Consider the following 12,929-nt stretch of genomic DNA (forward strand, 5'->3'; position numbering starts at 1 on the left):
TTACTCCTCCTGCTCTGCCAGCCTGCCCTGCCTCAGTGTACCTCCTCGGAGCTCGAGATCTCAGAGAATCTCATGCCCTCCAGCGCGAGCATCACCCCAGAGTCTCGGAGGAAGTGCACGGTTGCAGATAACGCTCCAGATGGGATGACGCTGAAACCTGGAGCCAGCCCCTTGCCAGCTGTGCAGTCCGGTGAGCCAATCCCCTGCTCTGAGCTGTAAAGCTGTAGATGCTGGGATTTGGCGTTAAGGTGCACAAAGTTCCATGAGTTCCGCAAGTTGGGAATCGCTTCGCAAGTGGCGGGGACTGCTGTGGCTGCGGACTTGGCTAGTCAGGCCCGAATTCCAACCAGGCAGCACCAGTCCTGTGCAGGGGCCTCCGCTGCGTAGCTCACAGTCTGTGACATGCCAGGGCCCTGCAAAGTCAGGTACCCGAGGGGAGTGTGTGGGGAGGGAAGTGCCAAGCTGGGGGAGGAAGAACTGAGAGCACGGGGTGGGGGGTGGGGCTCTGTGAAAGGTAGGAGGCTCGCAGCTGGTAAGGGGACTGGAGCAGGCGGCCATCTGTCCATGTTTGTGACGGTGACAGGAGCAGCCTTCCCCATTCTGGTGAGCTGGGGGCCCTGGCTGCCAAGGAAACCGTTTGAGAACACAAAGCACCAGGAGCAAGGGGGCCCCACCCGGAAAAACAACATCCTGGCTGCTGGGGCAGAAGCAGAGCTCCGAAGGAGGGGCTATTTTTAGCTGCTGAGGGAGGCAGGCAGCAGACGGGACTTGTATGGCCTTGCTGTCTGGCTGCATAACTCACCCATTGTCCCGTCTGACCTTGGGCTAGCGCCGGAGAGGCCTCAGTCTGCCCCTGTCCTCCAGGCATGGAGGTTCACCTGGACCAAGGAGAACCCAGGGAGGAGGGGCTGGCCTGGAGACACGCCTCCTCGCTCCAGGAACAAGCTGAACTCAAATATTCTCTGGGAGCTAGCTAACTCGGAATGGATATCCAGGACCAGGCTGAAGGTCCTGGGGTAGCAGTGGGGCACTGGACCTTCCTGGGAGAGAAGCAAATAGTCTGCGGGGGGCTTCGGGTCTGGGTCTCCCCCGCGCGGAGCCCTGTTCCGGCCACAGGGCTGGGTGGGTGTGGAGAGGTGAGGCGGATGGATTCCGGAGGAGGACAGAGACCCCTTTATTGTAGAAGTTCTCGCCTCCAGCCACACCCTGGGGCCTTCTCAGCCACAAGCCTCCCCAACTGAGAAGGTGGGTGTGTGTGAAAGAGGCTCTAGGTCTCAAACGTTCTTGCCCACACCCAGGAGCGGTGCCCTGCTCTGGGCAGTGTGCTGTCTGTGTTTAACCCTGGGCACAGACACCACGGGCAGGACCAGGATCGGGCTGTGGCTTCAAGGGATGAAAATAGCTGGCGAGAACCAGGCCACCAAGCCCTCAGGCAGCCAGAATGACGGGGGGGGGGGTCGGCCCCCCTCAGAAGAAGCCACCTCTAGCTGCCCCTGCCCAGAACTAGGGAGTCGGCTGCCCCTCCTGCTGGGCCAGGGCTCTCCCCACCAACAGGAACACTGGCCCCTTGCCATTCAAGACCAGCTCTCGAAAGATGAAAAGTCCTAGGAATTCTCGGTGGGTGGAGAGAAGGATAGAGAAAGGAGTCATTCATTCAACACATGTTTATTCAGCACCTATTATGTGCCAGGCACTGTCCTAGGAACGTGGAAAAAGAAGGGTTGGGGTAGCCTGGATCTGTCCCAGCTCTGGCTTTCTGTCCCAGAAACAAGGCCCATAGGGAGACAGGGTCTGAGGGCACTTCCAGGGGCCTGGGGGGAAGGCCAAGTATTCGGAAGGTGAGGCCTCCAGGGAGGAGAAGCCTGGGGATGTGGGGGACCCCAAGGTGCGTTCACTGGGGCAAGATGGGGGTGCAGAGAAGCAAGCTTCCCAGGAGCTGGGACACGGCAGGAGGCCCCATGCCCCCCTGCATCACCTCCTCTTCAGCACAGATATGCAGGATTTCTTCAGGGGCCCCATCTGCAGATGGGCGTCCACACTCTCCAGGAAGAAGGCAGGCTTTAGCCTGCGAGTGAAGAGCCCGGCAAAATGGCTGTCCAGGCGGCTTTGGAAGGGGTCAATGGAGGAGGACAGGGAGCTGCTCCGGCGGGCCCGGGAGGCCTTCAACCTCCGAAGAAGGTTCATCTTGCCATCCCGCACAGCATAGAAGGCCAGGGCTCGGTCGGCATATTCTAGGCAGATCCCGACGGTGGGCGAGAACGGGTGGGGCAGGGGCGCCTCCAGCCCGTGGAACCAGACGGAGAAGCTGCGTCCGTTCCACTGCAGGCAGCAGGAGTGGGCATTGCGGCCGAGCCGGCCCCGGTCATAGGGCTCTTGTGGGGAGAAGTCTTCGGCCATGACCCCCACGCTGACCCAGCCTTCAATGATCTCTACCTCCCAATAGTAGGTGCCCCGGTCCAGGGCACCCTCACCCAGCACCTGCTCGCAGTGGGTGAAGCGAGTGGGTGACTCGGGGTAGTTGATGGGACACAGCACCCTCTTTACACCTTTGGTTCCAAACAGCTGCAGGTACTTGTCTGCCGTGTCGCTGTCCAGGTCCACGATGTAGGCAACTGCTCCCATGGATGGGAGAGAGACGCAGGGCTCAGGGCCAGGCTCAGGTGGGACAGCCCCGCCCCTAGGCGCGCACCTCCCCTCCTTAGCAGCCAGCGCGACTCAGCCCTGCTACAGAGCACCGAGAGTGAGCTGACCTAGTTCACCCTAAGAATGAGGGAGGAGAGTCCAAGCCTTCCTGTGCTAGAGCCCAGCCCAGCAGCCTCGCGAGGGCCCAGTGTGAGCAGAGGGGAGAGCCCAGGTTTCTACTTACACTTGAGGAAGTAGTCCCTGGGAGCCTCACTCTCCAAGTGGTTGGTGCTGTCGGGGTCTTGGGACTCAGCATCGGCTGCAGAAGAGGAGACAGTGGGCGAGGGGTTCTCCCCAGCTGTTGGTGGCTGGGCAGCTGTGCCAGGTGCTCCCCCTCTGAACCTGGGACCGAAATCCCTCTCCCTTTCCTTCCTCCCAGCATCCCAAGCTCCCTGGGGACAGGCACGCCCCCCAAATATGGCAGGCACTCTGTGTTCCCCCGAGCAAGCCAGGTCCCGGGGGTCGGGCCCCCTGCTCCACCTCCTCCCTGCCCAGGCCTCAGCCACTAGAGGGCAGGCCAGGAGAAGCCCCCTCAACCCCCCAGGCTGTGTGTGGCCAGAGGGGCGGACTGCTCATCACTGCGCGGTGGCCCCACTCACTGGTAGGAGTTGGGTCCCCACCCTGCACCAGGCACAACACTGTTTCCGTCCTCCACTCCTGAATGGGTACCAGGCCTGGGGGTCTGGGTGGGGACGCTGGGGCAGGGTGAATCACTCGGGGGGGCGTGGGGCACCCACCTTCTGTGCCCAGCCCCCGCAGCTGCTCCCACTGGCTGGCACAGGTGGCCGTTAGCAGCTCTCTCACCGCCCGCACGGCTTGGGATGATCTGGTGAAGCTGAGCTCCCTCGGGGGGCCGGGCCCAGGGCCGCACCCCTCCTCCAGGGCCAGCCTGAGTGCCAGGAGCTCCTGCGGCAAATCCAAATCCGTGACTATTAAGGCCCTGCTGGCTACAGCGCCTCTGGCCGGGATGAGACAGCCCTGCCGGGAGGACGGCGCAGCCCTGGAAGCCTCTCTCTCAGCTTCTTGCTGACCCCCCCCAACCCCCCCCCCCCCCCCCCCGTGCCCTCTCAGGCCCGGAAGAGCTGCGCTCACCTGCAGGAAGCTGACTGAGTCGGCTTCAGGGACCTGACTGAGGTTGTGGCGGGCCCGGCTGAGCCTGCTGCGCTGTTCCTCCTGCCGCCGCAGGTCCCCCTGGGAGCGGCCCAGCATGGTGGCCTCGCCCTCCTCGATGAAGCCCAGCACCTCCGTCTGGAACCCCTGCAGGATGGCTGCAGCCTCGGCGAACAGCCGGCTCACCCTCTCCCGCTCTGCTGCGGCGGCGCTCTGCACAGGGCCACACAGAGGCCAACGATGAGGGCGAGGAGAGCGTTATCCTGGCCCCATCCTTCCCGGACCCCACCTTCCCACCCTGCCCTCTAGTGGGGACAGAGGGACTGGCCGGAGCTGCCCTGGACCTATGCTAGCTCAGGGGAGCGGCTCATGCTCAGCGGGGCCAGGCAAGTCCGCGAGCACCGGCTTGTTTGGAGAGGACCACCCCATGCCGCGAGCTCACACTGCCAGCAGCCTGCTTTAGGACTGCATGGGGACCCGGTTAGGGTGGGGGCTGACCTTGATGAGGGCCACCGTGCGCCGGGACTGTGCAATGCAGGCGCCCAGCTCATCCATGCGGTCCTCCACGGCACTCAGGACTTTGGACTGCTCGGCCTGTGGAAGACATCCTTAATTAGCACGTGGGCTGGCAGAGGCCACAGGCCCACACTGGGGCACCAGGCCTTACCAAGGGGGAGGAGAGGGATGACCCGAGAGTGGTATTTGTGCATGGGGGGGGGGGACGCTGAGAGTGGCTAGGATACCCCATAATAATGCCAGAGGTGCCTCAAGCCCAAGCTGGTGCCATTCCCAAATGCCCGCGGAGAGCACAGGCTGGCTGGCTTGTGTCCCCTCTTTGACCAGTGGGCAAGTACAGGGCCATCCGGACTCCTCAGTGTCGCTCACACTCACTGGAGAACTTCCTTCAGTGAGGAAGGCACAGAGAAAGAGAGCAGGGTAGGTGCTTCAGGAGAGGGCATTCAGCTGTCTTGGGGATCACGATCCCCAAAGAGTCTGTGCCCCCAATCCAGGCCTAAAAAATGGGGATTCCGGGCAAGTCCCCTGGGTCTTATGAGTCACTGCTCCAGGCAGGAGAGACGGAAAATCCCAAGGCCAGAGGCGCCAAGACCGGGCTGGAAGCCAAAGGAAACTGGGGGCGGAGGTAGCGGACCCATCGCGGCGCACATGCTCACACCACGGGCTCCCGGAACAGCTGGACAAGAGCGGTCTGTGTGCTCGGTCCACCCTCCGCCACACTCCTGTCGCCTGCCACACCCATCTAAACCCGGTGCCTCAGCCCAGGGCAAATCTGAGCTCGGACCGGCAAGGACCCGGCCTGGCGCAACAGCCGCGCTTCCGGAATCGGCCGGCCGGGACCGCGCGGGCCTGGCTCTGCTCCCTCCTGCCTTAGATCCCCATCGGCCCAGGCCCGGGCTTCAGGCCCCCTGCTTCCCCTTCGTGTTCTTTTCGCGTTCACACTGGGCCCCCACAACCCCCATTCCCATCTCTAGCAGAACGTTCCACAGCGACTGGACGGATGACAGTGTCAGTACTGGAAAAAGACAGCAAAGAGCCTCAGGTTAGAGGAGGACATGAAGACCCTACCGGGAAAAGGGGTGGGTGGGGGGTGGGATCCAGGGCCCTCGGCGGGCTCGCGCGGCCCTCACCCGCCCCGGCGCGCCCCCGGTGCCCGTGCCCACCTCCTGGAGCGCGCGCTCCTGCTCCAGCGGCACGAGCTCGTGGCCCTGGTGCTCCTGGGCGGCGCAGGCCTCGCACAGGCACATGCGCTCCGCGCGGCAGTAGCGCTCGAGCGGCCGCAGGTGGCGCGGGCACAGGCTCTCCTCCAGCCGGCGCAGCGGCGGCACTAGGCGGTGTCCGCGCAGCGCGGGGCTGCGCTCGTGCGGGCCCAAGTGCGCCGGGCAGAAGGAGGCGAGGCAGGAGAGGCAGGAGAGCGCGGCAGGCAGGGCGGCGCCCTCGGGGCACGCGTCGCAGCGCACCGGCTCTTCGCCACCGGGCCAGGGCTCGGGCGCGCAGGGAGCCGAAGGCTCCGGGGCGCTGGGCGGGGCGCTGGGCGACGCGGGCTCCGGGGCCGAGGCCGAGGCCGGGGCCGGGCCGGAGCCGGGCCCGGGCGCGGAGCCCGAGCCCTGGCGGAGCTGCAGCAGCTCGGACAGCGTGTGGTTCTTGCGGAGCTGCAGGCCGTCGGGGAAGGGCTCCTGGCACAGCGGGCAGCGGGCCGCGCCTCCGGGCCCGCCGGCGCCACCCGCGCCGCGGTGCGGCCAGAGCGCGCCCAGGCAGGCGAGGCAGAAGTTGTGGCCGCAGGGCAGCGTCACCGGCTCCCGGAGCGGCTCCAGGCAGATGGGGCAGCTGAAGGGCCCGCTGCCGTCCATAGCTCCGCGGCCGCCCGGGCACCGCCTGTTCTGCTCCCGCCTGGGAGGGACCCGGCCGGTCCGCGCTGCGGCGCCGCCCCCTGGGACCCAGGCCAAGGGTCCAGCCCCCTCCCGTCCCGGGCTCGGACCGCCCCCCAACGCCGCAGACCCGCCCGCGGGTCCCCGGACACAGGGCCCTGGCCTAGACTGCGCGGGCGGTCTTCGGCCCCGTGTGACCCCGCGGGGCTCCTGGGCGATCGCCCCTCCTGGTCGGAAGGGAGGGCGGCGGCGGGCAGAGAATGCGAGGGGGGCACCCTGGAAGGAAGCGGGGAAGGAGTTCACTCCTCCGTTACCCCTCAACTCCCCCCAGGGCCAGGCCCCCTGGCTCCAGAGGGGTCTGGCGTTCCCACCGGACCAGCCAGCCCCTTCCCGCTCCAGACCTTGTCCGAGGCACTTGTTAGCAAAATTTCTGAGCTGCTGACTACAGAGAAAATGAACTGCTGATGTGTGCGTGTATTTGCCCCTTAGCGACTCTATTTACCCCTTGTGGGGAACTTGGGCTTTTCTAAACCTGAAAGGGGAAGTCGAGGTGACCCTCCAAGTCACTTGTCTGCGGGAATTCAGTTCCCCTCCAGGGGACCCCCCGCGGGCAATTTGGTGTGCCTGGGATTAGGGGTGTCGGGACATTTGAGACTCATCCAGGCGTGCACTTCATGGTGTTTTAAATAAAACGGCAACAAATTAAAGTAGCACTGGCTTATAACCCAAGTATAAAATAAACATCCATGAGTTCATACTGATATAAATAAATGACTGGGTAAATAAATGGGGGAGCATAGACAGATTTCCCATTCAGAATTCTAAATTTTTGTAGATACTCCAACATGGAGTGTAGCTTCCCACTCAAGTGTGGGCTGGGCATAGTGACTTTTTTTCGAAGGGACCAAAAGAGTCACTTTACAGTAGTGAAGCCTGGCGAGCGTGACCTCGTTAGGGTGATCAAGGTCACCACCAATGGTGATAAGTCATAGTGATAGTAAGTACCCTTGATGATATGGTCTTTCTCCCCAAAACCCATAACCCAGTCCGATCGTGATTAAAACATCACACAAATCCCAGTGGAGGGACAGTCTACAGCATACCTAACCAATACTCCTCGAAACCTTCAAGATCATCAAAAAAGGGCAAAAACAAACAAAAAATGGGGAGAGGTCGAAGTCTGAGAAACTGTCCTAGCCATGAGGAGCCTAAGGAGATGTGATGAGTAAATATTATGTGTATTCTGGATGCACACTCCTGAGAGACAAAAAGGACATTAGGGAAAACTTAAAGGGATTTGAATAAATTATGGAATATAGTTAATAAAATGTATCAATATTGGCTCTTAATTATGACAAATGCACCATAGTCATGTAAGATGTCAATAAAAGGGGAAATTGGGAGTGAGGTATTTGGGAACTCTGAGTTCAACCTTTGCAACTTTTTAGTAAACTTACAACTATCCTAAAATTTAAAGTTCATTAAAAATAATTGAGGGGTGCCTGTGGCTCAGTTGGTTAAGCATCTGACTCTTGATTTCGGCTCAGGTCATGATCTCACAGTTGTGGGATCGAGCTCTGGGCCAGGCTCTGTGCTGACAGTATGGTGCCTGCTTGGGATTCTCTCTCTCTCTCTGCCTCTCTCCCTCGACTTGTACCCTCTCTCTCTCTCTCTCTCTCAAAAAAAAAAAAAAAAAAAAAAATATATATATATATATATATATATGTATATATATAATAATTGAGACAATTCTTCCTACTCCCCCACCAGGCTCCCTGTTGGCAAGAGTCTAAGTGGAAGGAATAAAGGGGTGAGGGGCATTCCATTCAGAAGTGGGGCTTAACCTTTCTCATCATGCCAGGGCCCCTCTCGAAGCCTGGTGCAGCCCTTTCCAAACTAATGCTTAAAAAATTTTTTAAAAATGTTTATTCATTTTTGTGAGAGACAGACACAGCGTGAGTGGGGGAGGAGCAGAGAGAGAGGAAGACACAGGATCTGAAGCAGGCTCCAGGCTCTGAGCTCTTAGCACAGAGCCCGATGCGGGGCTCGAACCCACAAACTGTGAGATCATGACCTGAGCAGGTGTCAGACGCTTAACTGACTGAACCACCCAGGCGCCCCCCAAAGTAATGCTTTTAAAAATGCATAGGAGTTCATGGAAATCAATTACACTGAAGTATACGTACAATAAGAAAATTAATTTGTGGGGCGCCTGGGTGGCTCAGTTGGCTAAGCGAACGACTCTTTGATTTTGGCTCAAGTCATGATCTCACAGTTTTGTGAGTTTGAGCCCCGCGTTGAACTCAGTGCTGACAGTGTGGAGCCTGCTTGGGATTCTCTCTCCCTCTCTCTCTCTGCCCCACCCCTGCTCATGCTCTCTCTCAAAATAAAAAAATAAACTAAAAAAAAAAATTCCAAACCCCAAATTTGTGTTAAAGTTGTATATGTGTTTCTTTAACACAATAAATGACAACATCCGATGGAGGCCTAACAATTAATATATATATTTCAAATAGTGATGAACAGAAGTGATATTTCAGATTCTCTGCCACCACACAATGTGCTATGAAAATATCTGCTGTTTCTATTGGTGGCAAGTCACAGATACTGTTAATTCCACTATGGTCTGTTCTCTCCATTTGTAATAGAAAGAAATGCTAAATTTCAGTTTAGAGAATGGTGAAAATACGGAGAATTTTCTCACCAAGACCCCCAGTTTATGAATGTCTAGTTTAGAAAGATGCTATGCAGAGCCTCCTTACATCTTTCCTGGAAGGAGAGAAGAAAACTAAGATCTATGAAATGTTAAATGAGGGGTGCGATCCTGGGGGACTCACAGGAAGGCGGAGCTCACGGAGGCCCGTGTGGAGGAAGTGGCATCTGAGCTGGGCTTTCATGGGTTGCTAGGACTCGGCCGTGCAACAACTAGGGTGGGAAGAGATCTTCCAGCAGAGGAGTAGCAGAGGGAACCGGCCTGGGTGTGCCCAGTTTGGCAGGAAGGCGGGTAATGAGTTCCATACGTTGGTTTCCACACGGATCACTACTTGATCATGACTGCCGCTTGTTTGCCAAGACCCAGGAACAGTTTGGAGGCTCAGGCGTCCGCGCCACCCTGCTCCAGGGCTTGGCGGCCGGGCTGCCTGGGCTTGCCGAGTCCACAGACCCGCCTGGTTCTGGAGGAGTGAGGGGTGCCGCTGGGAGTGTTTATGGACAAGTCCCAGCTAACGCTCTGCTTCCCACCCCCGAGCTTGTTCAGGAAGATCTGCTTCCCTAGGAAGGCGTAGAGATGTGATTTATCAAGATGGTGGTGTTTGAATATTTCATTTCCATTATCGAAGCTTTAAGTTTGCCCCACGTATTCATTCTTTTTGAAATGAATTGGCTCTTAAGGGGAAAAGGTAACTGGCACTTTTGAGGTCTGCAGGAGCATGTTCACACCTGCATCTCACTCTGCCTTTGCGGGAACTATGTCACGAAGAAGGGGAAATGGAATTCCGACAGGTTACACATCTTGCCAGAGGTCATATAGCCAGTCCCGTGGAGCAGGCAGGACTGAAACCGAGAAAGTGCAACCCGAAAATAATCCTAAACCTCATATATGAACCCGTTTATCGGGCTGCAGTATTGCTTGGAAGGAAAAAAAAAAAAAAAGGTCAAACAGAAACAAAAACAAATGAGCAAAAGCAGTCATTACAAATGGGAGTAATTAGCTAGTCATTCCTAGCCTGGCTTTGCATCTATGAAATTGAAACGGGATCCACGCCATGTCCCACGGTTGCACTTAATGGTTCTGATGTACTTGAAAATGTTTAATTTGTATTTATTTCAAAATAAGAGAGAAAATTTGACAAGCAATTTAATGAGACTTATAACAAAAGCTGGGACTTCTGTGTCCCACCTGCTGCAGATTCTTGCTCCCATAGACCACCAGTGTCAACTTTTACCTGTTACTTTTAGCATTTGCCTCCTCATCCCTAAAGCACATGCTCACAGGCCTTGAACATCTGCGTGCATGTTTGTGCTCCAGTTTCTGGAGACTTAAATTCTTTTTTTTTTTTTTTTTAATTTTTTTTTTCAACGTTTATTTATTTTTGGGACAGAGAGAGACAGAGCATGAACGGGGGGAGGGGCAGAGAGAGAGGGAGACACAGAATCGGAAACAGGCTCCAGGCTCTGAGCCATCAGCCCAGAGCCTGACGCGGGGCTTGAACTCACGGACCGCGAGATCGTGACCTGGCTGAAGTCGGACGCTTAACCGACTGCGCCACCCAGGCGCCCCTGGAGACTTAAATTCTTTATCACTTCTCTTTTGTGTTGAATTCTTTGTTGCTTGGGTCCCAGGTCTTCTATCCCCTTCATTGATTTACCTCTTTATTTTTGGAAAGTACACGTCCTGGGGGCTTCCTGAGAATAGATGCGAAAGTGCCTGCTAAGGTCTTTGCTCAAGCTTTGACACTGACAGACAGTTTGGCTGGGTATGGAATTCTAGGATGGGAAATCCTTTGCCCTCAGAAAGCCTGGCTCCATTGTCTTCTAGCTGCCAATCCCATGTTACCATGCTACTCCCTCCCATGCTACAGTCACCATGCTGCTCCCTCCCATCCCTTCCTGCCTGGGGGTGAGCAGCCTCCAATCTGACTCCCTCAACTCTCCTGGCACCGAAGGCCCTGGTCTTTTAAAAATCTCTCCTGTCCCCCTGCCCTGCCCCTTTCTGCTTATGTGCCCATCCTCCTGATTCTGCCTCACAGAAGCCCAGAAACTGGAGGCGTGGGGCACATATGCTGGAAAAACCCACAGGCTAATCAAACGTGTCCCCTTTACAAACGTTACACCCCGAAGTCCGTGCTCTTTTCCCTCTCTCCCAGTGCATTTTTCCTGGAGAGGAGACAGACTTCCGCCAGAATCACATGGACCAAGGGAACTCCATTGGAAGCAGCTTTCCAGCAGATTCGCGAATGCTTGCCCCACACCTCCTAGGGAAGCACAGTCTTCAAAAATGGCAGCGGCATCTCATTGTATGTAGATAAAGGTTAAGTCACCATAAAGAACGCTCCCAAGGAACAACATGGAAAGAACTAACAACCCGATAAAAAGTAGTATCATAGAATAAAGACCCCAAACGCTTCCCCCACAGAAACGGAAGGGGGCCGTTCTTCCTTTCTCTCACCTTCTCAGAGTGTGGACACAGCCCATCGACACACGTGCTGGGGCTTTTGGTTGTGGGGGTGGGGGTGGGGGGAGGATGGTTACAATCTGTACAAGGTAGGGGGACGGTGGGGGGGGGGCAGCCGGTGATGCCAGCCACTTGGCCAGCCCAATCCTGCTTCCTCTTCTGCTGGGTCTCTTAGCATCTGTCAACCCCGCCGTACAGCAAGGTGACCGCCTGGTGTCATTCCTATCGGGCTGCCCAGTGCGAAAGCGCCCCCCTCATGTTTGGCAAGTCCCCAACGTAGGAGTCTCAGTAGAAGCCCCTTGCCCAGGTTGTACCAATCAGAAGCCTGGCCCTGCCCTTGAACAGAGAGCCACAGGCTGGGGAAGCAGCTGCACGATGGAGTGCGCGACCCTCGCAGCAGCTGGCGTCAGGTTACAAGGTAGGAGGGAGATCTAATTTTTACAAATACAGAAATATTTTGTAGTTTTTTGGAGTATGTGTTTTGGCATGTGTTACCCTTAAAAATTTTTTATTGTGAAATATTTACACACGAGCATATGAAACATATACGCACAGCATAAGAAGTGATAAAGCAAACATCCTTGTAACCACCACCCAGATCAAGAAGCAGAATGTTTTAAGTAATAAAATGACAGTTGCCTTAGGTCCCAGCAACCCTACTTCCAGAAACACAAACAAATAAATGTCCAGGGATCCTTCGGGGAAGCATCTTCTGAGTAGGAAAAACAGAAGCAAAGGAAGCCAGCACTGTTCTGTTGCCTATACGTATCAGTGCGCTTAATCCCCACACCCTGGGTTGGGATGACGGGGGCTGAGGCTGCGCCCAGATGGCGGGGGCGAGGAGGGAATAGTCGGCCTGACTCCAGGTTGATACATTTTGGCCTTCTGTATAAAAAGAAAATCTTCCAGTGCTAGTTATTTTTCCATTGAGGAACTCCACTGAGAATTTAGCCTACATTCGTAGCCATGGATATGGCCAAAGCTTCCTGCTCAAAAATATTCACCGTGGCCAAATTTTTACAGCCCCAAATAAAACAACATGAATGTCCCATACAGGTTCCCCGGGGCTACCCAAAAGCAGAGCATTCTCACGAAATCGTTCACGAGCAGAAACGGCACGCGGCAGACTACCCCTGGCTTTCGCAAATTTGAGGTTCTGCCACTCTGCTGTATGAAAAACCTACCTTAGTACCTGTTTTCAGGTAACTGAAGAAAGCCGAAACCATGCTAATATAGGTCTTTTATAAGAGAAGTGGAGGGGCACCTGGGTGGCTCCGTCGGTTGAGCGTCCGACTTCGGCTCAGGTCGTGATCTTGCAGATCACAGGCTCGAGCCCCGCGTTGGGCTCTGTGCTGACAGCTCGGAGACTGGAGCCTGCTTCGGATTCTGTGTGTCCCTCGCTCTCTGACCCTCCCCGCGTTCATGCTGTCTCAAAAATAAATAAACGTTAGGGGCGCCTGGGTGGGGCAGGCAGTTAAGCGTCTGACTTCGGCCCAGGTCATGATCTCGAGGTCCATGAGTTCAAGCCCCGCGTCAGGCTCTGTGCTGACACCTCAGAGCCTGAAGCCTGTTTCAGATTC

At 56.5% G+C, this 12,929-nt stretch overlaps 1 protein-coding gene across 1 annotated transcript; it reads right to left on the reverse strand.

Annotated features, from left to right (window-relative positions):
- Positions 1-1,649: 1,649 nt before the first annotated feature.
- On the reverse strand, positions 1,650-6,589 carry TRIM47 (tripartite motif containing 47). The gene is made up of 6 exons (XM_023244012.2): positions 5,472-6,589; positions 4,291-4,386; positions 3,775-4,005; positions 3,420-3,588; positions 2,867-2,941; positions 1,650-2,612 (listed from the first exon to the last, which is right to left on the reverse strand). The coding sequence occupies exons 1-6, from the start codon at positions 6,156-6,158 to the stop codon at positions 1,972-1,974; spliced, it is 1,899 nt and encodes a 632-aa protein (XP_023099780.1). The 5' UTR covers positions 6,159-6,589; the 3' UTR covers positions 1,650-1,971.
- Positions 6,590-12,929: the final 6,340 nt, after the last annotated feature.

Source organism: Felis catus, chromosome E1 (assembly GCF_018350175.1).
Source record: "Felis catus isolate Fca126 chromosome E1, F.catus_Fca126_mat1.0, whole genome shotgun sequence".
Lineage (NCBI taxonomy): Eukaryota > Metazoa > Chordata > Mammalia > Carnivora > Felidae > Felis > Felis catus.